Genomic DNA, 23,719 nt, shown 5'->3' on the forward strand with positions numbered 1-23,719 from the left:
AGCTACTAATAACAATTTACCAGTATACGGTACATCTTCAAGTTACAAATGGGAGGATGCAGCTTAAAATATTGTTTTTGCAGAGAATAATATATATAAGTAAAAAAGTTTAGTATATATAAATTTAGACAGGGACTTGGGTAAAGTAGGTACAGCATCCTACATGCAGACTGGTGCATGTGGGTTGTTGCTGAACCATTTTGACTTTGGAGCTCATTTGGAGTTGGAGCAAGTTTAGCAACTGGGTACACTAGGCAATGGTTATACAACCTGATGTATAGTATTAGGAGGCAATTGTACATTGAGAAAACAGGCCTGCCTTCTATAGGTGTGCAGAATGCATTATCTGCTCTGCAAAATGTGCACCTAAGTCTTAATCGGCCCCTTAAATTTACATTGCTAACAAGGACAGAGTTAAAGACAGGGCTCAGATAGTAATATTAGTAGCTCAAACTTGCTGTACTGTTTTGAGCTTAGATTTCATACAAGAAAACATACTACTTTTTTGCCTTAGAGAATTTCTTTGTATACTAGTGATACTTTAGTCCCTGTCCTCTGACAGAACAGTTAATATTTGTGATGATGACACAGGCAGAGCACAGCAGGTTTCAGTACTGGTCACGGTTGCTTTAGTTGGTGCAGGAAGACGTTACTTGTTCCCTAAGCTTACATCTGAAGTCTTACTAAATGTTACTCTTAATTTAGTATTCAGAGCATTTTTACTGCTGAGCAAATGCAGCCTGTATTGATACCTGTGATCATTAGATATTTTATTGCATTCTGGTTCGTTCCACCACAAAACTCAGCAAAAACTTGACTAATATAAAAAAACGTATTTCTAAACAGCATCCAGTAGTCGGAGTGGGTCACTATATGCTGGTATGCCATATCACTACTTCTTCTACTGATTACATTGTAATACTATCAAAATTCATTCAGTAAACGTATTGCTGCTACTTAGAAACTTCCACTTTAATGACTAGTCACAGAAATGTATTGGAAATATACTGAGCATTCTTGGGCAGTGTGTTATGGACGAGTTATGGGAGTGTAGTGGACATGTTGTATAACTGGTCGTGAACTGAGACGCTTAATCACTCACATAATCTGACAGAGAATCTGCACCTAGCGAGGGTACAAGTTTTGACGGTGCAGCTGATGGTAAAGTAGCACCTAAAGATGCACCAAGTGGGATTGTTGTGTCTAAAGACGCACACAGTTGGCATCCCACTGTTAGCACATTCAGACATACATGATTGTACCGGTGTAAAAGCTTTAACTAACATTAACATGAGGTTGCTGATGTGACTGCAGAAAATTACGGTAAACTGATTGCAGTAGCGTGGTAGCGTTTCTGTAAAGCTCCATTTAAGGTTTGATTACAATTAAATTATTTTGTAGTTATGTTATTCATGCCCTTTTTACAAATATAATTCCAATCACTGACAGAATAGTAAAAGTTATTATACTCTAAAAACACTCTTTATTCTAGTCCCAAATTAAACTGTCCTTGGAATATGCACTGGTAATCCCTAAGAACAACTACAGAAAAATAATGCTGCGAACCTTACTACAGGGATTCTCCTTCACCCCATTAAACCCATAACTGTATTTAACAAGGATTAGGCAGCAGTATAAGGAAGGATGGCTGTCTTGCGGGAATGGTGGTATATGTTTGGCTAACTACTGCTTTGGTCCAATCACATGGCACCTTATCCGTAATGTCCCTTCTAATATACCTCAAGTGCAACATTTTAAAGGTTTTAATGCATGTTGCTGGCCGTAAAGTACTATTCATAAACTGTACTGTATATATTTTATATTTATATTTACTGTTTGTAAAAGTCCACTAAACCTGGCACTACAGGAAGTTAACATTCTTTACATTTCCTTATATACAACACTCATGTTCCAGTTATTAGGGTCTATTCCAGGCCTGGCCAACCTGTGGCTCTCCAGCTGTTGTGAAACTACAAGTCCCATCATGCCTTGCCACAGTTTTGCTATTAGGGAATGCTAAAACTGTGGCAGGGCATGCTGGGATGTGTAGTTTCACTACATCTGGAGAGCCACAGGTTGGCCAGGCCTGGTCTATTCAGTCAAGTAAGATTTTCTAAGCCTAAGGGGTCTATTCCTGAAGCAGTGAAAAGAGTGGAGAAAAGGACCAATGGAGAAGTTGCCCATAGCAACCAATCAGCTCTGAAGGAAGCCTTTATCATGTACATTCTATAAAATGTAAAGCGAAGCTGATTGATTGCAATGGGCATCTTCTCAACTGGACTGTTTCTCCACTATTTTCACTGCTTCATGAACAGACCCCGTAGGCTTAGAAAACCTTACTTGACTGAAGGCTTACAGACAGGACATTTGCAGTTCATAAAGACTTTCCTTATGACCTTAGTTTATCCCAAATGTAATACTATTATACATCTAAAATTTTCAAATATATACAATATTTGTAGTTTAAGTTATATACAACAACTTCCATTGTAGGCACTCAAAAAGCAGTCAAACTCTTTAACTTCCTCACACCCTTCTACTCAGATGCCTGGCTAAAAGCTTCCATTAGAGAGCACATGGAAATGTTTACAGTGACATAACAGGCTGGTTTGTATACAGAGTTTCATGAATGTCTGAGAAATGGGTCTTAACAAAAGTGTAGAATTCACTGGAAAGAGAGCAGTAGTCTGCAAATCACCTGCTATATAATATAACATGTAACACACCATGTAATAACTTTCTTTATAATAAAATAGTAGAATATAATATATTGGCTCATTTATGTATTATAATTATAGAATAATTACTTTACAGTTGTTATAAACTCCTGTATAAATATCTGTGATCAAAAAATTATGTATGCATTCAAATAATAGAAAAAATTTAGAAAATAGGTCTGCAGATTAAACTCATCCTGCAGACTCTGGTATATTTGTTGCAAACATTTAGTTAATGGAGGCTCTGTGGGAAAAACTTTTGCCCGCGTAAAACTACATGTGCTACTTAGTACTGTAAAATACAGCTGTCATTTTACGGCTGTATGTGTAAACACGTTTAAGTTATAATTTGCCTTATTAACTCACATTTAATTGAAAGCACATGTTATGGTTTACTTTTTTTATTGTCTCAATCATGTTTTATTAGTAATAGTAGTATTATAATTTTATAACTGTCAAGTTATCCCATGTACAGTAATTTAACACTAGTTATACGTAAAACTCCAAATACTACATGTTGGCAGCATATGCTCGGTATCTGCAGTTTGTAGAAATGTAAAAGGTATGATTGTCAGCCTATTTTTATCCTTTATTTATAAAGTGCCATCGCATTACAGTGCTGTGCTACTACCGACAAACAGATGCTACTATATGTTGATATAACAACATAGGGCCGAATACAATGACATGTGTATTATATACTATTTTACTTGTCTTTAGAAGCCCAAGGTTTGATCAATGACAAGATGATCAGAGAGGTCAAATAGTCATTTTTGCATGTCAAGAAACAAGGAATGATATATCAAATATATGTCATATATTCAACATTTCAAGGTAAAGATGACCCCTCTCAGGTCGCAATAGTATGACTCTTTTATGATCTGTGCTTTTCTAGATTCATTTGTACTTTTTACTGAAGCCCAATACAAGGAATGAAGAAATATAGAATAGATAGTAATATCAGCTGGCCCAGTCCCTAAAGCACAACACATCATCCCAGGAAGTAACTGTTCACATGCCATCGGGAGATGTACTAAGCAGTGAAAAGAGTGGAGAAGTGAGCCAGTGGAGAAGTTGCCCATGGCAACCAATTAGCTGCTCTGTATAATTTTATAGTATGCAAATGATAAATGTTACTTCAATGCTGATTGGTTGCCATGGGCAACTTCTCCACTGGCTCACTTCTCCACTCTTCTCACAGCTTAGTACATCTCTCCCTAAGGGTCAGTTATGAAAGTGCACACTGACACTGCTTGCACTGCTTTCTGATGTTTAGCTCCTGTTTTCAGGCATTTATACCCATTTATATTGGGTTGCAGAAGGTATAATGTATTTATATAAGGGCATACTGCATTTTACATACTCTGATGGGAGGAGGTCAACAGACTGCGTAATTCCTTGCTGAATCTGTGCTAAGTACAGGAAACAATATATCTCTGCAAATGCGAAAAATGTGATTTTGTATAGTGGAAAAAAATATTTAAATGAGCTTCCAAGGTCGATGATTGCATATTTAAGTTGGCGTTCCCAGTTTAGCAGCTCTCCCAGAGGCTTTTATCCCCCTGTAAAACATCACTATGTTCACATGTGCTAGGAGGTGTGGGAGATTGGATGTTTGCCAATATTGTCATTGGGTCGTCTTTTTATACACCATTTAAAGGAAAGAGCTTTTCATTTGCTCAATAACCAATGATGTAAAACAATTCAAAAGCACTGTAGTTAGCGCCATTTTCGCCCTTTTCTCATATATTATTGAAGTAAATGATGCTTAAAACCCAGAGTCTGTACAAACCAATTACTTTGATTAGATATTATGATTGCAGTGACTAAACATACATTACATTTAAAAAAGCAAGAGTACAAAACTGGTCACTGTTACTGTAGCATGGGAAGATATCATCGTGAAGTGGAACAAGGTTTTAAGTAAACATTAATAAAACTGTTAACAGAGAACCAGTTTCTTTAAAAAAAAATGACTTGGTTATGTTATGTTGTGGCATTTCTGCACGTCTTGTTTTACCTCATATTTAGGGTGATTTCTCAAGTGCTGCTTAAATGTTTCTTTAAATGTATTATTACTAAGTATTTCTGAAAGAGCATAATGTCAGAAGAAAAAGATAAGTTTATTATTTAAAGCGAGAGCAGACAGGACTTTTGGGTGTATTTACTTATCTTGCCATAGGTAATGGCAAGTCCTCATGAATAATGGTCTGAAAGTGCCCCAGAGAGGTGACTTGTTCCTACTGAATTATAGACCACCTTCTCAAGAACATCCGGACACAAAATAGCCATCTCCACTGTATGTACGCGTAAGGTGCACTCCACGTTGAATTAATGGCGGATATGTTTATTGCACAAAAAAAGTTACTTATTACTTATTATTAAAAGTTATCTTATTACATAAATGCAAAGAACTTGTAATAATTGTATTTCCCTTTATCTGCAAACATTAGAGAGTCTATGGAAGGTAAAACGATCTTTACAAGCCTAATATTGTCTTGCAGTATCCACAGGTGCCACCAGTGTGATAAGTCATGTACAGATGTGTCTTACATTTACTGTGGCTTCAATCTCAGCAAATACCCCATATCGGCTGTCCCATGCGACTCAGTGCAGTATGTCCTTTTTTGCTCACATAGAGCATCTTATTCGCATAAAGAAAACATCTGAAGTGACAGAACTGCATTGCTATCATACACTGATCACTGGGGAGTGCGATATTTGAACATCTGATAGCAACTGAGTCTGAATCTGTATAAGGGCTCCAATGCGAGCAGCTGCAACTTTTACTCACGCCAAGTTCTGGTGTGCTTCATCTGCCACTTTATACATGTTTTATACCAATTCCTGTGCAATTAAAGCTGAAGTTGGTGTTTTGCTGCATCTAGCATGCGACTAAGTCACAGAACGTAAAGAAAAATATGGTATGCTACTCCTCTCAAAGTATCTCAGTCCTGTTGGGCACCTCGAGCTGTTTGCTGTAAAGTCACCTAATGTTTGGGGCACATCTGTAGCCTGCTAGTTTAGCTAATAAGTTACTTGTGCATCTTGTTTAGCATGCCACACTTACACATAGGGCACAGCGGACTTTCAAAAGCATTCTCACATTGTGCAGTAACTAGTGTTTGCAATATTTATAAATATCCTAAATGGTAACAATAAGAAGTTAGCTGTCTAACCCTGAGACCAATCTTAATTTTCCTCATTTTTCTGCTGTACAAATATCAAAGTTTCATGCAAAGATACTAACTACATGCAAAAGCATAGAAAGATGTGTCACTTAAATAATCAGTCTGTTCAGGACAAAACATCACAACTTCATCCAATGTGTTCAAAAGTATTCAATATTATCGAAATATTACAAGTGACCTTGCTTTCACACATAGCACCATATATATATATATATATATATATACATTCTTTACAACTTAAATTTGGAAGTTCTAGGGATGATGTACTTAAGTTTACCCACCAAGTTTACCCACAAAAATAATTAGACAGGGAGTACATTAAAAAATGGAAGTTAGTTATCTCTTATAACAAAGTATCCATTTGTGATTTATATTTTTTGCAGTAAATTGTACTTCTGTTTCTTGAAATAAATAAGTACCTTTGATGAATGTATCCCATGTATACCTCATATAGTTATGCTTAACAGACATACTTATTTTCACTATCATTATGCAATCATTGATTGAATTTGGTTTACTCAAATCCCATCATTCATCCTCCATTATAAAGTGGAACATTACTCCTGTTCCCTGAACACCTAACACAATTGTTAGCCCTTGATTTATCCCATTCTTACAGTTCTCATAGTTCTCTTTGGTTGGATAAATTATCCTTGGTTTTGTGACATCTCTTGATCCCATATTTCTTATCAGAAGAACAGGCAATTGCATTAATCTCACTGTAGATGGCGCAAACAAGTACACTTTGTTTTATGCCTCTTCAACTGCAGGCACAGAAGGAAGGTAATGTAGCGTCTGATTTGCATGAGATGTTGTAGGTTGAAGTGTGCCCGTTGCGGGGCTAACTGTAAAACTTGGTGCAGCTGCCACTGATGGAGAGCTAGTACCCAGCTTTGTCTGAACGTTTGCTCTGCCATAAGGGTACATTTTACGTTCCAAGTTTAAAGATCGCGTTTGTGCATTTATTCCATCAACTTTTCCTTCAAGGAAATATGTTAACATCTCCCCTTTGCCTTTAACGCTGACTTTACCTCGACAAACAAATTCATAATTGCATTGCTTTAATATCCGATGAACATCTTCAGTTACCTGAGAAAAAAGACATTGTTTACTTTTTAGACAGTATACAATAATGCTTTCATCTCAAAACATGCATCTTGAGGGTTTCTCTTGTTGTCAGTGTACCTGTATTCAAGTGGCAGTTTCAGTTAGTGTATATTCAGTTGTCTGGGACTCCCACACAAAGTGGGGGGTGTTGTAGGTGCACTGTCTCTAGCATTACTGATATTACTGATGGGGTGGCTCCTGGGGTACGGGGCCTCCTGGACTGCCATGGCTGGGCGACAACAGGGCATCGCAGCATTACATTTAATTTGGCACTTTCACCGTTTGTTTATTATACATGTTACACATTTTTTTCACTTATATTAATTCACCCCATAACACCCTTTTTTTCTCACCTATCCCTTAATCCTTTTCACTACACACAATTATTCCCTGCGATGCCCTGGGGTTGCTTGGCTGTGGTTTTTTGGGGGGTCCCGTGCCCTAGGTTTGAACCCCTATAGTGTTAGGTACTGCAGCAGAGTGGAGTCCCTTGCCGCGGGGCTGCAGCTTCATGCATTGATCAATTCATAACTAAACTCCACTATTTATTATATGCTAAGCTATATGATATCAGTAATGCTAGAGACAGTGCACCTACAACACCCCCCTTTTTTCTTCTGTAGAACTACAAGTCTCAGTAGGTAGCACCTCACATTACTGGCAGCTATAGGTGTGCAGTCTAAGGCCCCTCCCTAGCAAACTAAAAGTGTTTTGTATAGACACACCTGAAGGAGTGAGACACCTTCATTCTTAGACTTGCACCCACCCGCACCTGACCCTCATTTATTTTAACTAGGGTACCTAGCATGACTGCACTTGTGAATATGGCACAATTCTAGGTAAGTCCAATTATTCAGAACAATAGGTCAGAAATGGGGTGGCTCCTGGGGTACGGGGCCTCCTGGACTGCCGTGGCTGGGTGACAACAGGGCATCGCAGCATTACATTTAATTTGGCACTTTCACCGTTTGTTTATTATACATGTTACACATTTTTTTCACTTATATTAATTCACCCCATAACACCCTTTTTTTCTCACCTATCCCTTAATCCTTTTCACTACACACAATTATTCCCTGTGATGCCCTGGGGTTGCTTGGCTGTGGTTTTTTGGGGGGTCCCGTGCCCTAGGTTTGAACCCCTATAGTGTTAGGTACTGCAGCAGAGTGGAGTCCCTTGCCGCGGGGCTGCAGCTTCATGCATTGATCAATTCATAACTAAACTCCACTATTTATTATATGCTAAGCTATATGATATCAGTAATGCTAGAGACAGTGCACCTACAACACCCCCCTTTTTTCTTCTGTAGAACTACAAGTCTCAGTAGGTAGCACCTCACATTACTGGCAGCTATAGGTGTGCAGTCTAAGGCCCCTCCCTAGCAAACTAAAAGTGTTTTGTATAGACACACCTGAAGGAGTGAGACACCTTCATTCTTAGACTTGCACCCACCCGCACCTGACCCTCATTTATTTTAACTAGGGTACCTAGCATGACTGCACTTGTGAATATGGCACAATTCTAGGTAAGTCCAATTATTCAGAACAATAGGTCAGAAATGGGGTGGCTCCTGGGGTACGGGGCCTCCTGGACTGCCGTGGCTGGGCGACAACAGGGCATCGCAGCATTACATTTAATTTGGCACTTTCACCGTTTGTTTATTATACATGTTACACATTTTTTTCACTTATATTAATTCACCCCATAACACCCTTTTTTTCTCACCTATCCCTTAATCCTTTTCACTACACACAATTATTCCCTGCGATGCCCTGGGGTTGCTTGGCTGTGGTTTTTTGGGGGGTCCCGTGCCCTAGGTTTGAACCCCTATAGTGTTAGGTACTGCAGCAGAGTGGAGTCCCTTGCCGCGGGGCTGCAGCTTCATGCATTGATCAATTCATAACTAAACTCCACTATTTATTATATGCTAAGCTATATGATATCAGTAATGCTAGAGACAGTGCACCTACAACACCCCCCTTTTTTCTTCTGTAGAACTACAAGTCTCAGTAGGTAGCACCTCACATTACTGGCAGCTATAGGTGTGCAGTCTAAGGCCCCTCCCTAGCAAACTAAAAGTGTTTTGTATAGACACACCTGAAGGAGTGAGACACCTTCATTCTTAGACTTGCACCCACCCGCACCTGACCCTCATTTATTTTAACTAGGGTACCTAGCATGACTGCACTTGTGAATATGGCACAATTCTAGGTAAGTCCAATTATTCAGAACAATAGGTCAGAAATGGGGTGGCTCCTGGGGTACGGGGCCTCCTGGACTGCCGTGGCTGGGCGACAACAGGGCATCGCAGCATTACATTTAATTTGGCACTTTCACCGTTTGTTTATTATACATGTTACACATTTTTTTCACTTATATTAATTCACCCCATAACACCCTTTTTTTCTCACCTATCCCTTAATCCTTTTCACTACACACAATTATTCCCTGCGATGCCCTGGGGTTGCTTGGCTGTGGTTTTTTGGGGGGTCCCGTGCCCTAGGTTTGAACCCCTATAGTGTTAGGTACTGCAGCAGAGTGGAGTCCCTTGCCGCGGGGCTGCAGCTTCATGCATTGATCAATTCATAACTAAACTCCACTATTTATTATATGCTAAGCTATATGATATCAGTAATGCTAGAGACAGTGCACCTACAACACCCCCCTTTTTTCTTCTGTAGAACTACAAGTCTCAGTAGGTAGCACCTCACATTACTGGCAGCTATAGGTGTGCAGTCTAAGGCCCCTCCCTAGCAAACTAAAAGTGTTTTGTATAGACACACCTGAAGGAGTGAGACACCTTCATTCTTAGACTTGCACCCACCCGCACCTGACCCTCATTTATTTTAACTAGGGTACCTAGCATGACTGCACTTGTGAATATGGCACAATTCTAGGTAAGTCCAATTATTCAGAACAATAGGTCAGAAATGGGGTGGCTCCTGGGGTATGGGGCCTCCTGGACTGCCGTGGCTGGGCGACAACAGGGCATCGCTGCATTACATTTAATTTGGCACTTTCACCGTTTGTTTATTATACATGTTACACATTTTTTTCACTTATATTAATTCACCCCATAACACCCTTTTTTTCTCACCTATCCCTTAATCCTTTTCACTACACACAATTATTCCCTGCGATGCCCTGGGGTTGCTTGGCTGTGGTTTTTTGGGGGGTCCCGTGCCCTAGGTTTGAACCCCTATAGTGTTAGGTACTGCAGCAGAGTGGAGTCCCTTGCCGCGGGGCTGCAGCTTCATGCATTGATCAATTCATAACTAAACTCCACTATTTATTATATGCTAAGCTATATGATATCAGTAATGCTAGAGACAGTGCACCTACAACACCCCCCTTTTTTCTTCTGTAGAACTACAAGTCTCAGTAGGTAGCACCTCACATTACTGGCAGCTATAGGTGTGCAGTCTAAGGCCCCTCCCTAGCAAACTAAAAGTGTTTTGTATAGACACACCTGAAGGAGTGAGACACCTTCATTCTTAGACTTGCACCCACCCGCACCTGACCCTCATTTATTTTAACTAGGGTACCTAGCATGACTGCACTTGTGAATATGGCACAATTCTAGGTAAGTCCAATTATTCAGAACAATAGGTCAGAAATGGGGTGGCTCCTGGGGTACGGGGCCTCCTGGACTGCCGTGGCTGGGCGACAACAGGGCATCGCAGCATTACATTTAATTTGGCACTTTCACCGTTTGTTTATTATACATGTTACACATTTTTTTCACTTATATTAATTCACCCCATAACACCCTTTTTTTCTCACCTATCCCTTAATCCTTTTCACTACACACAATTATTCCCTGTGATGCCCTGGGGTTGCTTGGCTGTGGTTTTTTGGGGGGTCCCGTGCCCTAGGTTTGAACCCCTATAGTGTTAGGTACTGCAGCAGAGTGGAGTCCCTTGCCGCGGGGCTGCAGCTTCATGCATTGATCAATTCATAACTAAACTCCACTATTTATTATATGCTAAGCTATATGATATCAGTAATGCTAGAGACAGTGCACCTACAACACCCCCCTTTTTTCTTCTGTAGAACTACAAGTCTCAGTAGGTAGCACCTCACATTACTGGCAGCTATAGGTGTGCAGTCTAAGGCCCCTCCCTAGCAAACTAAAAGTGTTTTGTATAGACACACCTGAAGGAGTGAGACACCTTCATTCTTAGACTTGCACCCACCCGCACCTGACCCTCATTTATTTTAACTAGGGTACCTAGCATGACTGCACTTGTGAATATGGCACAATTCTAGGTAAGTCCAATTATTCAGAACAATAGGTCAGAAATGGGGTGGCTCCTGGGGTACGGGGCCTCCTGGACTGCCGTGGCTGGGCGACAACAGGGCATCGCAGCATTACATTTAATTTGGCACTTTCACCGTTTGTTTATTATACATGTTACACATTTTTTTCACTTATATTAATTCACCCCATAACACCCTTTTTTTCTCACCTATCCCTTAATCCTTTTCACTACACACAATTATTCCCTGCGATGCCCTGGGGTTGCTTGGCTGTGGTTTTTTGGGGGGTCCCGTGCCCTAGGTTTGAACCCCTATAGTGTTAGGTACTGCAGCAGAGTGGAGTCCCTTGCCGCGGGGCTGCAGCTTCATGCATTGATCAATTCATAACTAAACTCCACTATTTATTATATGCTAAGCTATATGATATCAGTAATGCTAGAGACAGTGCACCTACAACACCCCCCTTTTTTCTTCTGTAGAACTACAAGTCTCAGTAGGTAGCACCTCACATTACTGGCAGCTATAGGTGTGCAGTCTAAGGCCCCTCCCTAGCAAACTAAAAGTGTTTTGTATAGACACACCTGAAGGAGTGAGACACCTTCATTCTTAGACTTGCACCCACCCGCACCTGACCCTCATTTATTTTAACTAGGGTACCTAGCATGACTGCACTTGTGAATATGGCACAATTCTAGGTAAGTCCAATTATTCAGAACAATAGGTCAGAAATGGGGTGGCTCCTGGGGTATGGGGCCTCCTGGACTGCCGTGGCTGGGCGACAACAGGGCATCGCTGCATTACATTTAATTTGGCACTTTCACCGTTTGTTTATTATACATGTTACACATTTTTTTCACTTATATTAATTCACCCCATAACACCCTTTTTTTCTCACCTATCCCTTAATCCTTTTCACTACACACAATTATTCCCTGCGATGCCCTGGGGTTGCTTGGCTGTGGTTTTTTGGGGGGTCCCGTGCCCTAGGTTTGAACCCCTATAGTGTTAGGTACTGCAGCAGAGTGGAGTCCCTTGCCGCGGGGCTGCAGCTTCATGCATTGATCAATTCATAACTAAACTCCACTATTTATTATATGCTAAGCTATATGATATCAGTAATGCTAGAGACAGTGCACCTACAACACCCCCCTTTTTTCTTCTGTAGAACTACAAGTCTCAGTAGGTAGCAGCTCACATTACTGGCAGCTATAGGTGGACAGTCTAAGGCCCCTCCCTAGCACTCCCACACAAAGTGCCTGGACCTATTCAGTTAGAGACCTGCGATCAATCTGCAAACAACCCTGAGGCAGCAGTTGTCACTTATTTCTACTGGCACTCTCCAGAGAGTGCTATGCAAGCTTATGACATTTTATGATTACTGCATACTGTACACCTGACTGCCTGTACAATGGTTCATTACAAATATACTTGAAATAAGGGATCCTTATGGTAGTCTTCCTTATTGGGGGGGCTGGTTAACACATATATACCTACCTACCTACCTACCTACATACATACATACATTTAGTATTTATTTATTAACAGTTTCTTATATAGCGCAGCATATTCCGTTGCGCTTTATAATGAGAACAACAGTAATAGAACAAAACTGGGTAAAAACAGACAGACATAGAGGTAGGAAGGCCCTGCTAGCAAGCTTACAATCTATAGGGAAATAGGCACTGATACACAAGGATAGATGCTATCTATTGCATAATGGTCCACCAGATTGCTAGGTTCTTAATGGGTTGTATGATGATACCCCGCAATGTTGGCCAAGTGTCAGGAGGGTGTGAGAGTAAAGAAAAACAAAATATGTGATGTTATGTATACTGTATAGAGAGGATGTAATTAGATAGGGAAGCACTGAAGGTTATGTGGGTGGGTTTGGAATTTGATAGGCTTGTCTGAAGAGGTGAGTTTTCAGGGAACGTTTAAAGGTTTGGAGACTAAAGGCGAGTGTTATTGTGCGTGGGAGGGCATTCCACAGAGAGGGTGAAGCCCAGATAAAGTCCTGTAATTTTAAGTGTGAACAAGTAATGAGTGTGGATGAGTGACGTAGATCTTGTGCAGAGCGGAGAGGTCGGGTAGGGAGATATTTTGAGATGAGTGAAGAGATGTATGTTGGTGCAGATTGGTTAACAGCCTTGTATGTCAGTAAAAGTATTTTATATTTAATACGGTAGAATACCGGTAACCAATAGAGGGACTGACAGAGCAGATCTGCAGACGATAAGCGTCTAACGAGGAAGATTAGCCTCGCAGCTGCATTCAAAATGGATTGTAGTGGTGAGAGCCTATGTTTGGGAAGACCGGTCAGGAGACTATTACAATAATCAGTGCGGGAGATAATGAGAGCATGGATTAGAGTTTTTGCTGTGTCTTGTGTAAGATATGGTCATATTTTGGATATGTTTCTTAGATGTATGTAACATGATCTTGAGACAGATTGAATGTAGGGAACAAAGGACAGTTCAGAATCAAGAATGACACCTAGGCAGTGAGCTTGTGGGGTAGGGATGATTGCCGAGTTCTCAACAGTGACAGAGATATCAGGTTGGAAACTACTATTGGCCGGTGGAAATATAATTAATTCTGTTTCATCCAATGTAATGTATGTAATATATATGCTCGCTGCATGACCCTGGGGATCAGCAGCATTGTGCGTTTCACAGTTGCCGCTGCACCTGAGACTCTGCATTTGGCTTCACTTCTCCTTCACAAACCAGCCCCCAGACTCCCACTGGCTAATTTCACAAGAGTCTGGGGTGGGCAAGGGCTGGATTAAGCTTTGAGGGTGCCTGGGGCACTATAGACAAGGAGCCCCGGCAGAAGGGGGGCTGCATATGAGATTGTGAATACCTCTCAACATGACCCATTCCAGGAGGGACAAAATGCTCTTTACATGGACTTCCCTTTAATATATGATTGTAGGCACCTGTGTTGAACTATTTAATTGATAATAAAGGTGTTTAAACACAGGTGATTGCAATCATAATTTAAGAAGGAAGTACAGGTAGATAGCACTTTGTCCCTCCTGGAATAGGCCATGTTGGGATGTATGGATTGTGTATATTAAATGTAGCCCAGTGGTGTATATTATATTTAAACTAAACACCTAATTGAAAGACAACTATTTTATAAAATGTTCTTGTAGTTGAAAAAAGACAACTTAAACAACCTTAAAATACACATAGAAAAATAAAATCTGTCATTTATCTTGTCACATGCAAAAATATCAGTAGCCTCTGTATTACTTACACACTGGGACAGGACTCAGGAGGACTCTGTGTGTGTCTCTTTCTCTCTCTGGACTATCATTAGATAACAAGTTACACAGGACTCAGACACCCAGGTGTGGAGAGAGCTGTAAGTGACACAGGGATCTCACCCTGTGTCACTTACAGCTCTCTCCACCCTCCTATCTCTCCTCTGGTTGGGAAGCTCCATCGATAGTTCATGAAATCTGATACTCCTGTGTCTCTGCCTGCACCGCATACTGTCCTGCTCGCATTCTGGCTGTTTGGTTCTGCTGCTGCATAAGAGGGAAAGCTAGTGATGTCAGTGGCCCCCCCTGACAGAGGTACAGTCTTAATCTGGCTTTGGGGTGGGTTTATAGAGGTATGAGAAGTGAAGCTAAAATTCTGAGTCCCAGATGCAGTGGCAGCTGTGAAACACACACCGCTGACAATCCACAGGATCATACAGCCAACACAAGTTGATTCAACAATATTGACAACAAACGGCAAAAAAAATCAAATTTAAATTATTATTTTTTTTTTTTAAAAAGGAAATAATTATTTTTGGGTAAAGCAAAATAGAGACACATACTGTACCTGGATTTTTCCTTGTACCCCTGTACTGTCCATTCTGCTAGCAACATTTACTGTGTTACCCCAAATGTCATATTGAGGGCGTCGGGCACCAATGACTCCTGCAACTACAGGGCCAACATTTATACCTGCAACAACATTTTAAAATAAATATTTATATGTGGATTAATAAAACAACATGTACATACAAACATATAAACATCTTAGCCGTGTTTTGCATGTTGTGCCAAATTGAGCAAAATAGCAAAGATGTAAGTGGACACATCTGTATATATACACTGAGTGGCCAATTTATTATGACCACCAGGTTAGTACTTTGTTGGGCAACCTTTTGCCCTCAATAAGCCTTGAATTCTTCTAGTGGGGGATGTTAGCTTAAATGCAATAAACTGCATCCTCCAGTTCCTGAAGGTTTCATGGCAACAGATCCAGACGGATCCATGCTTTCATGCTGTTGTCTCCATATCTTCACCCTATCATTTGCATTGTGTCACTGAAAAGCACAATTAGTCAAACCAATCATTTACTGTATAAACAGACAGAAAAATGACAAAGCGCCTGGTTTGCCCTGAAAAAATCCCTTTACCTAGCAGCTGTGTCAGAGAGGGGAATACTCTGCCCCTTAAAAGACAGCACAAATTAGAAATAATTCAGTGACACATGAGCTTATAAAGTATTAAAAAACACAAATTCGACTTCCGGTGGGCGGGCCATCCAGCATGGCTGCTTTAAACATGGGCTCCGGCTTGCAGGCTAAGAATCACTAGCCATCCTCCTGCATTATATCCCCCACTCTCTTGAAAAGGGTATCCAGCCTTTCCCTGACCTGTGGGGAACTCAAAATTACCCTGGACGAGTGGGTTCAAGACTATATGCCCCCGGAATCCGGCCCTCAAAAAGACGGCCTGCATGACCGCCGGTGGCCTGACTGGCGCGAAGTGTGATGCCCCGTGTCCGGCTGTCCCGACCCCTATTGCTGGCTTTACGACCGTTACTTACCCGCCGCTCCCTGCTGCAGACGGCCGAGCGCTGTGGTCGAGTCAGCCAAGAGACTGACAGAGGAGGACGGGAGTCTCCTGCAGCCCTGAGACCACCTGTTTGTACGGCAGCTGACGCGTAGGGTTCCCGCGGCTGCCCGTGACGGGAGTCCCTGACGGCGGTGACTGGTGGCTAACTGACCCCTGCACCCACCCCAACTTCTCCGGCCCTTGCTGACGGATCCACGATCAGGCCTGAGGCGGCGGAGAGGCGGACAGCTTCCGCGACTGAAGGCGGGCCTGCGGCGGCGGAGGACTTGGGGAGACGCCTGCCTGCTGACACGCGGTGGACGCCGGCTACACCTACGTCCGGAGGACGTTTGCCAAACGCAACCTAACTGCATGAGGAGGTGAGCGGCGTCCGTGCCTGAGACCCAGGGGGGTACCCGTTATTGCCCCTTCACTACTCTTTGCCTCCTGACCCTGCTGTCCGGCCCGGTGATTCTGCTTCCCGGGCTCTCCCGCATACGCCCGCTGGCCTCATCTGTCATCCTGCGAGAGCGCTGAACCCACTGGAGCCGCTGTCCGTGCCTTCGTGAGCAGACATTGGAGCTGGCAGATCCGTCCCTGCCTGGAAATACAAGGACCGCCTTCCCGGCTGCACCTGAGGCCAGAGAACGAGTGCCAAACACAGCCTAACCCGATGAAGAGGTGAGCAGCGTTCGTGCCTGAGACCCCGGGGAAGGTGTCCGTTATTGCCCCTCTGCTGCCTTTTCCCCCCTTACTCCCAAGCCCAGTGACTCTGACTCCTGGAGACTCACTGATACACCTGTTGGGTTTGACCTGAGGGGATTGGACAGTGAAGGGGAGACTGCTACAGAGGACTACATTTCTGCCTGAGACCGCTGAACTCTGCAGGTGGGACTGTGTCTCCGTGTCTCTGGCTGCATCTGACCCTACTTGGCAGCTGAGAGACCTACTTGCAGCAACTTTGAACTTTTATTTTTATTTTTTTACTTTCCTTTTCTTCCTTCCCTTTAACCTACACACGTCCACTTATTACTATTATTGTTTGTGACCCTATTTGTTTATTAATCTGCTTCTTCTTCTCAATACAGACATTATTATTACTGCTTGCTCTGCCTTACGAGGCTTAATCACACAGTTGTTTGGGTTAAGATTGGAGCTACCCCAGAGTTGAATCATTTCTTAAGCTGTGCTGCCACCTAGTGACCACTAGCAGTTGTGCAGTAATATTTTCCTGGCTCAAATTCTCTGCGGTTGATTGCACGCTGGGGACCCCCTTGTCCTGAGCAACCCCTGTTTTGTTCCTTTTGTTTTGTTTTTTTTGTTTTTTTGTGCTGTGCAACCTAGGGTTAATCTCACATGATTATTTATGGTTGATCCTCCGTTACCTGTTACTGCTTTGAGTTTAATTTCCATCAGATGGATTCGCGACGTCATGAGTATGGCGTGCCTTATTATGTTTAGTATGTAACTTGATGTTCTAGTCTTTTTTATTTTTCGCTGAGTAGTTCTGACATATCTTCCAACTTGAGCTCTTACGTGAGGTGTTTTATTATCATATACCACTGTGTGTTCACATCAGGGCCTGCTACCCTTTCTGTTTAGCGGTCTGACGACCGGGTGATGGACAAATTCGTCCATAAAACTCCAGCGGTTAGACCTTCTCAATCCTCAGTGAATACAAGAATGAGTAAAAATAAAAACAATGCGGGGAAACTTAACCCCCCTCTCCCCCGGGTGTGGGCAACCCTCAGGCTCGGCCTCAAGAAACAGAGGCTCTGCCTGACCAACCCTCTTTACTACATATGGCACAGGAGATCTCGCAACTCCTCATGCCTCAAATTGACAAGAAACTTGAAAATATACCGTTAATTGACAAAAGATTGGAGCAGATATAAACACTACTAGATTCCACACTTACAAAGATTGATTAGAACACCTCACGGATAAACTCCTTAGAGCAAAGGGTTAGTGACGGGGAGGATCAGATGCATACACTCCAGCGATCCACTGCCACCCAAGATTCATCTATTGCTGCTCTGCAGGCAAAAATAGATGATCTTGAGAACAGAGACAGGAGATCAAATTTGCGCTTCGTGGGCATCCCCGAATCAATCAGGGACGGGCAGTTGGCTGATTTTATACTGCATGACTTGTTCTCAGCTCTAGATATCTCAGACCCCCCATTTCTAAAGCATATTGAAAGAGCGCATAGAATTGGTCCCATTCGCCCAGATGTTGAAGTGAGGCCACGGCCTGTCATTGCAAAATTTCTGGATTTCCGCATGAAGGAACATGTTTTCCGCTCTTACCGGAAAATCCTGCAATTGCTAGTGAATGGTAAACGTATTTTACTCTTTCAGGACTTCTCTGCCTCTGTTGCGCAAAAGAGGAGAGAGTTTTCTGACGTGTGCAGGATACTTCACGAGAGCAATACTAAATTTGCGTTGATGTATCCAGCTAAGTTGAGGATACATGACAATGGCCGTACGCTACTATTTGCTGATCCTGTTACTGCCAAATCCCATGTCACAAACATGTTGAATCCTGGGAACCCGTAACATAAGTATTAGCTATTACTCCACAACATATTTACTGCCTTGGGTGGGCTTATCCTAAACAACTGGGAGACCATGAGTCTCGTACCACACCAATCAGCTTACTCTTCAATGCAATATTTATTATTGCTGTGGTCCTCGACTGCGCTGCAAAATTCTAGTTGTTTTGGTATTCCCTGCCCTATATTCTGAGTGGGTTTAATGTACATATGAATGAGGCCTTAAGTCTCAGTATCTGCTGCTCAGCTTAATGTAATTTTACTTTACGCCAATTACTACAGTTATTATTGATGTGTTCCTCGCCAGTGCTACCGGAAGGTTTAGCACTTGCGCTGTTACTAGTTTGGTTTGGAAAATGTGAAAATTGTTATGTGAAGCAATATGTGTGTTTTTTGTTTTTCTTTTTGTTTTGCCCGTGCCGTGCCTCCCTCACCAGATCCGTAAACGAGCTCTATGGTTCACCGTGGTTCAGATTGTCCCTCCCCGCTCACTGGGACAGGGGAGGGCAACTGTGTGATGTAGTGTCCCTTCTGGTTTGCCATCCTCGGGTGGGTGTAGGTTAACAGACTCATGACTGCCTTTGATAAAAGAGCCTCATCCTCGGATGATTTTTTTAAGATTCTGTCCTGGAACGTGGGCGGCCTCAACTCCCCGATTAAACGTAAACGGGTCCTTACGCATTTAAAAAGGTTTAAACCCCAGATTATATTCCTCCAAGAGACCCACTGGATGTCGGGCGCCTCCTCTGCTCTTCGGGCACCTTGGTTAGATGACTGTATATCCGCTGACAATACACGGAAGACCAGGGGGGTTGCGATCCTTTTTAGTAAGAATTTACAATACACTATTCTGGACTCTATTATTGACCCACAGGGGCGCTATTTAATTTTGGATGTGGAAATTTGGGGTACTAAATATACATTAGTGAATGTCTACGCACCCAATGTCGAAACTGCTGCCTTCCTCCAGGAGTTGAGTTCTCAGTTGCTGCAACGCGACAATTTTCAGCTTGTCCTGGGGGGTGACTGGAATACTGTAGATGATCCTACTGTTGATAAGTCTCCTGTCCCACGCACTTCTCAATCTTCTTTTTGGTCGCACCTTCAAACTTTAATGGTCTCCCTCCAGCTTACTGACGTTTGGCGTCTCCTAAACCCCTCCGACAAATCATTCACCTTTTTCTCTGGGGTTCATCGATCCTGGTCCAGGATTGACTCGATTTTAGTTGAGGATTCTCTTGTCACGCGAGTCGCGCATGCTGATATCCATAACATTTTGATTTCGGACCACGCTCCGGTGACATTGATGCTAAAGAGAAATCTTCAGTCAGGGGGCTCCAAACACTGGAGATTTCCGAGTTATCTTTATAATTGCGATGACTTCTGGAAATTCTTGATAACTAATTGGGCTAACTTCTTAGACGATAACCTTGAGCACTGGGATCGCCCGAATATCCTCTGGGGTGCAGCGAAGGCTGTCCTTCGAGGTCAGATTATTGAGTATGTCCATAGATTGAAAAAGAAAAATCTGGCAATTTATACTGCACTACATTCAGAGTTAGATGCTGCGTTGCAGAACCACCATGCCCTACAAACTGAGGAATCTTTGCGGCTCTATTTGCAGGCAAAACAACTACCGAATGACCACTTGCTGGCGCAAGCAAAGCGGGACGTGGTGTATTCTTCTCACAAGTATTACCAGTGGGGTAACAAGTCTGGTCGACTTTTGGCTAATATGGCTAGGAAGAAATCTGCTCGAAAATTCATAACGGCTGTTAAACATCGAGATATGGGGCAGATCCTTACCTCTTCCCCTGCTATAGTGCAGCATTTTGAATCTTATTTTGCCGACTTATATTCAGATCTCCCTTTTAATGAATGTGCTCATACCGCACTTGTACCTGATTCAGCTTTGCCTCCTATAACGAGTATGCAGTCGGATTTTCTGGTGAGTGCAATTACCGAGGAGGAGCTTGCCTCGGCTATGTCCAAACTCCACCTGCACAAATCCCCGGGCCCGGATGGCCTCTCCAATGAATTTTATAAAATCCTTCAGCCTCATATAACTCCGACGCTGCTAGAACTGTTTAACGGCCTGCTGCATCACCGTACCCCTTTTCATCATTTCACAACAGCCCATACCATTATGATCCCCAAGCCTGCTCAGGACCCTCAACTGGTGACTTCATACAGGCCCATTACGTTGTAAAATACCAACATAAAATTATTTACTAAGATTTTGGCGGATCGACTGCAAACGATTCTCCCCCATGCTCTAACTACTCATCAACTTGGCTTCGTTCATAATACACATTCGGTAAAAGGAATTCGGGCTGCTGTTGCTGCAGTCATAGCCTCTGCTCATTCGCCCCAATCCAGGAATATACTCCTCAGCCTAGACACTACTAAGGCCTTCGATACGGTACTTTGGCCCCACCTATTCAGGGTCTTGGAACGTAGACTCTTCCACCAAGACTTTGTTAATATTATTCGTTATTTATATGACTCTCCTTCCACTACCCTCTTACTGAATGGTTATACCAGTGATCCGGTGGTTATGCATCGGGGCACACGACAGGGCTGTCCCTTGTCACCCTTGTTGTTCAATTTGGCCATAGATCCCCTCCATCGTTTGCTATTGACTGACACTCAGTTTCATGGCATCCAGATAGGTTGCAGGGAGCTAAAGCTTACGGCATTTGCTGATGATCTACTGCTGTATGTTTCAGATCCGGGGACTTCCCTGACTCATATATTCAATATTCAATCTACTGCAGGCGTATGGACATATTTCTGGCTTCAATGTTAACTGGTCGAAGTCGGTGGCACTACGACTGGGGAGTGGTGCGTTTTTGAGAAACGGGGTGGGGGGTTTACCACTGACATGGAGCTCAGATCAACTCACCTATCTGGGGATTCAAATATCGAGACAACCGGAGCGACTTTACACCCTAAATTTTACCTCCGCTATCAGAAAAATTGAGGCAGAACTTGACTCCTGGAAACCTCTGCCTTTATCATACATGGGAAGAGCGAATTTGATAAAAATTATATCATTCCCCCGTCTGATGTACTTTATACAGGCCATGCCACATGTCCTCCTACCCAAAGATGTTCAACGCATCAATTTTCTTTTTAGACGCTTTATTTGGCAGGGAAGAAAACCACGTATAGCGTTGATTAAATTACAGCAAACCACGGAGAATGGGGAATTAATTTTCCTAATGTTCTTTGGTATTCCCATGCCGCTCAATTACGATATTTGCATGACTGGGTGCACAATGACAACAACTACACAAACACTGACTTAGATAGAGAATTCTTACAAGGGGGGGACCTGGTCGCCTTTTTACATTTGCATGCTCGGGAGGTGTCTGTGGAGTGGAGGAGGAATCCACTATTGTGGACCATTAAAAAACTATGGACTGATATGCGTAATAAACTAGATCTGAACTCCCACAAATCATTATACCTTCCGTTCATGGCTAATCCGGACTTCCAGGAGGGTAGGGCGCATTATCCATTCAACATCTGGCTGATGGGGGGTGTCTCCAAGGTAGCTCATTTGGTGGATTCGCAAAGCTTGAGGCCGCTCACGTTCCAGGAAGCCACTGCTAGACATCCAGTTCTACTGGCCTATCCTGTGGCCTTTCTACTAGCCCAACACTATGTTTCTGTTACTATTGGCTTTTTCTCACCTATGGATTGGAACAATCCGATAGATAAACTACTGCAACAAGCCCCTAGAGTTAGGAAAGCAATATCAATGGCATATGGGCACTTTTGGACTGTTCTGGACTACTCTACGGGTCAGGGAGGTATCCGGTCCTGGAAGGAATGTCATTTCGGGGATAGAGACGACTGACTTACTTACGGCCCATGTAAAAGCATGTAAACTGTTTCCCTCTTCTAGGTATAAAGAAATGTCTCTCAATATTTTGCACAGGACTTATTTATCGCCTCATAGACGATGTCTCATAGGGCTAGCTGACACACATGCTTGTTGGAAGTGTGGTTCTCCCCAAGCAGACCTTTATCACTGCCTGTGGACATGCCCTCTGATTAGACAGTTTTGGATAAGGATAAGGAATTACTTAACGACTAACCTAGTGAATTATTGGAGTCTGTGCCCACAATGGGCGCTTTTCGGTATATTCTCCCCAGACATACGTCTCTCCCAGGGAAGTAGAAAGCTACTGCTAGCAGTTAGTTTAGCAGCCAGAAAGGCTATTCTGCAAGTATGGATTGCTAAGGATCCACCTACACTTTCGTTGTTTAAGGCCAAATTATTTTATCTCTTTCGGATGGAATGGATAGGATGTTTGCTGGACAAAGATACTAAGATACAGAAATTCTTTGAAGTATGGGAAAGCTATATAACGACCTTGTTGATAGCAGTCAGGACACAGCTCCATAACTCGTTCTCTAATACAGAATGTTTTTTGACTAGAATGATTGCGGGGGATCCGCCGATTGTGATATAGGACTGACTGCCATTCTCAGCTCGGTAGACGACAGGGAGGAAGTTGGCATACGGGCACGGGGTTTTTTTTTTTTTTTTGTTATCCTCACCTACACGCGTCCGGGTCAGTTGACTAGACCAGCTTTTAATCTGATGGTTACTGAAGCCCCGAGAGGCATGTTCTATATAAGTGTAATACTGTTGTTTGTACTGTGTTTAAAATGTCTCTTGATTGGGGACTCGGTTGTAATATTATCTACTCCCCTTCCGCTTTTTCCTATTTGATATAGGTTTGACCTTCTGTGAAAATTTATGTATGTATTACATATGCTTCAATAAAAAATATGTTTAAAAAAAAAAACACAAATTCAATTTATTAAAATATTAATATCATATACCCCACAGTTGACTGGACAGAAAACATATTAAAAACAACAACATATAAAATGCTATATAGTATGAGCTTTTGTAGATAACACAACTCCCCAGGAGGCTAATTCAAGGATTTGTCCATATAGCGGCAAATATTAATCACTTTAATGCTGATTATGATGGTTCACTTGCGACTACAGCGCTGCAGTTTTATAA

General features: G+C 42.4%; 1 protein-coding gene across 1 annotated transcript in view; it reads right to left on the reverse strand.

Moving 5' to 3' along the window:
- Positions 1-5,048: 5,048 nt before the first annotated feature.
- Positions 5,049-23,719, reverse strand: part of ADCY1 (adenylate cyclase 1) — an 879,311-nt gene continuing 860,640 nt past the window's right edge. The window contains exons 19-20 of the mRNA XM_063922700.1: positions 15,112-15,236; positions 5,049-6,997 (exon numbers count right to left, since the gene is read on the reverse strand). Of these exons, the coding sequence (XP_063778770.1) occupies positions 6,659-6,997; positions 15,112-15,236 (464 nt within the window). The 3' untranslated portion in view covers positions 5,049-6,658. The remainder of the gene's footprint in view (positions 6,998-15,111; positions 15,237-23,719) is intronic.

Source organism: Pseudophryne corroboree, chromosome 5 (assembly GCF_028390025.1).
Source record: "Pseudophryne corroboree isolate aPseCor3 chromosome 5, aPseCor3.hap2, whole genome shotgun sequence".
Lineage (NCBI taxonomy): Eukaryota > Metazoa > Chordata > Amphibia > Anura > Myobatrachidae > Pseudophryne > Pseudophryne corroboree.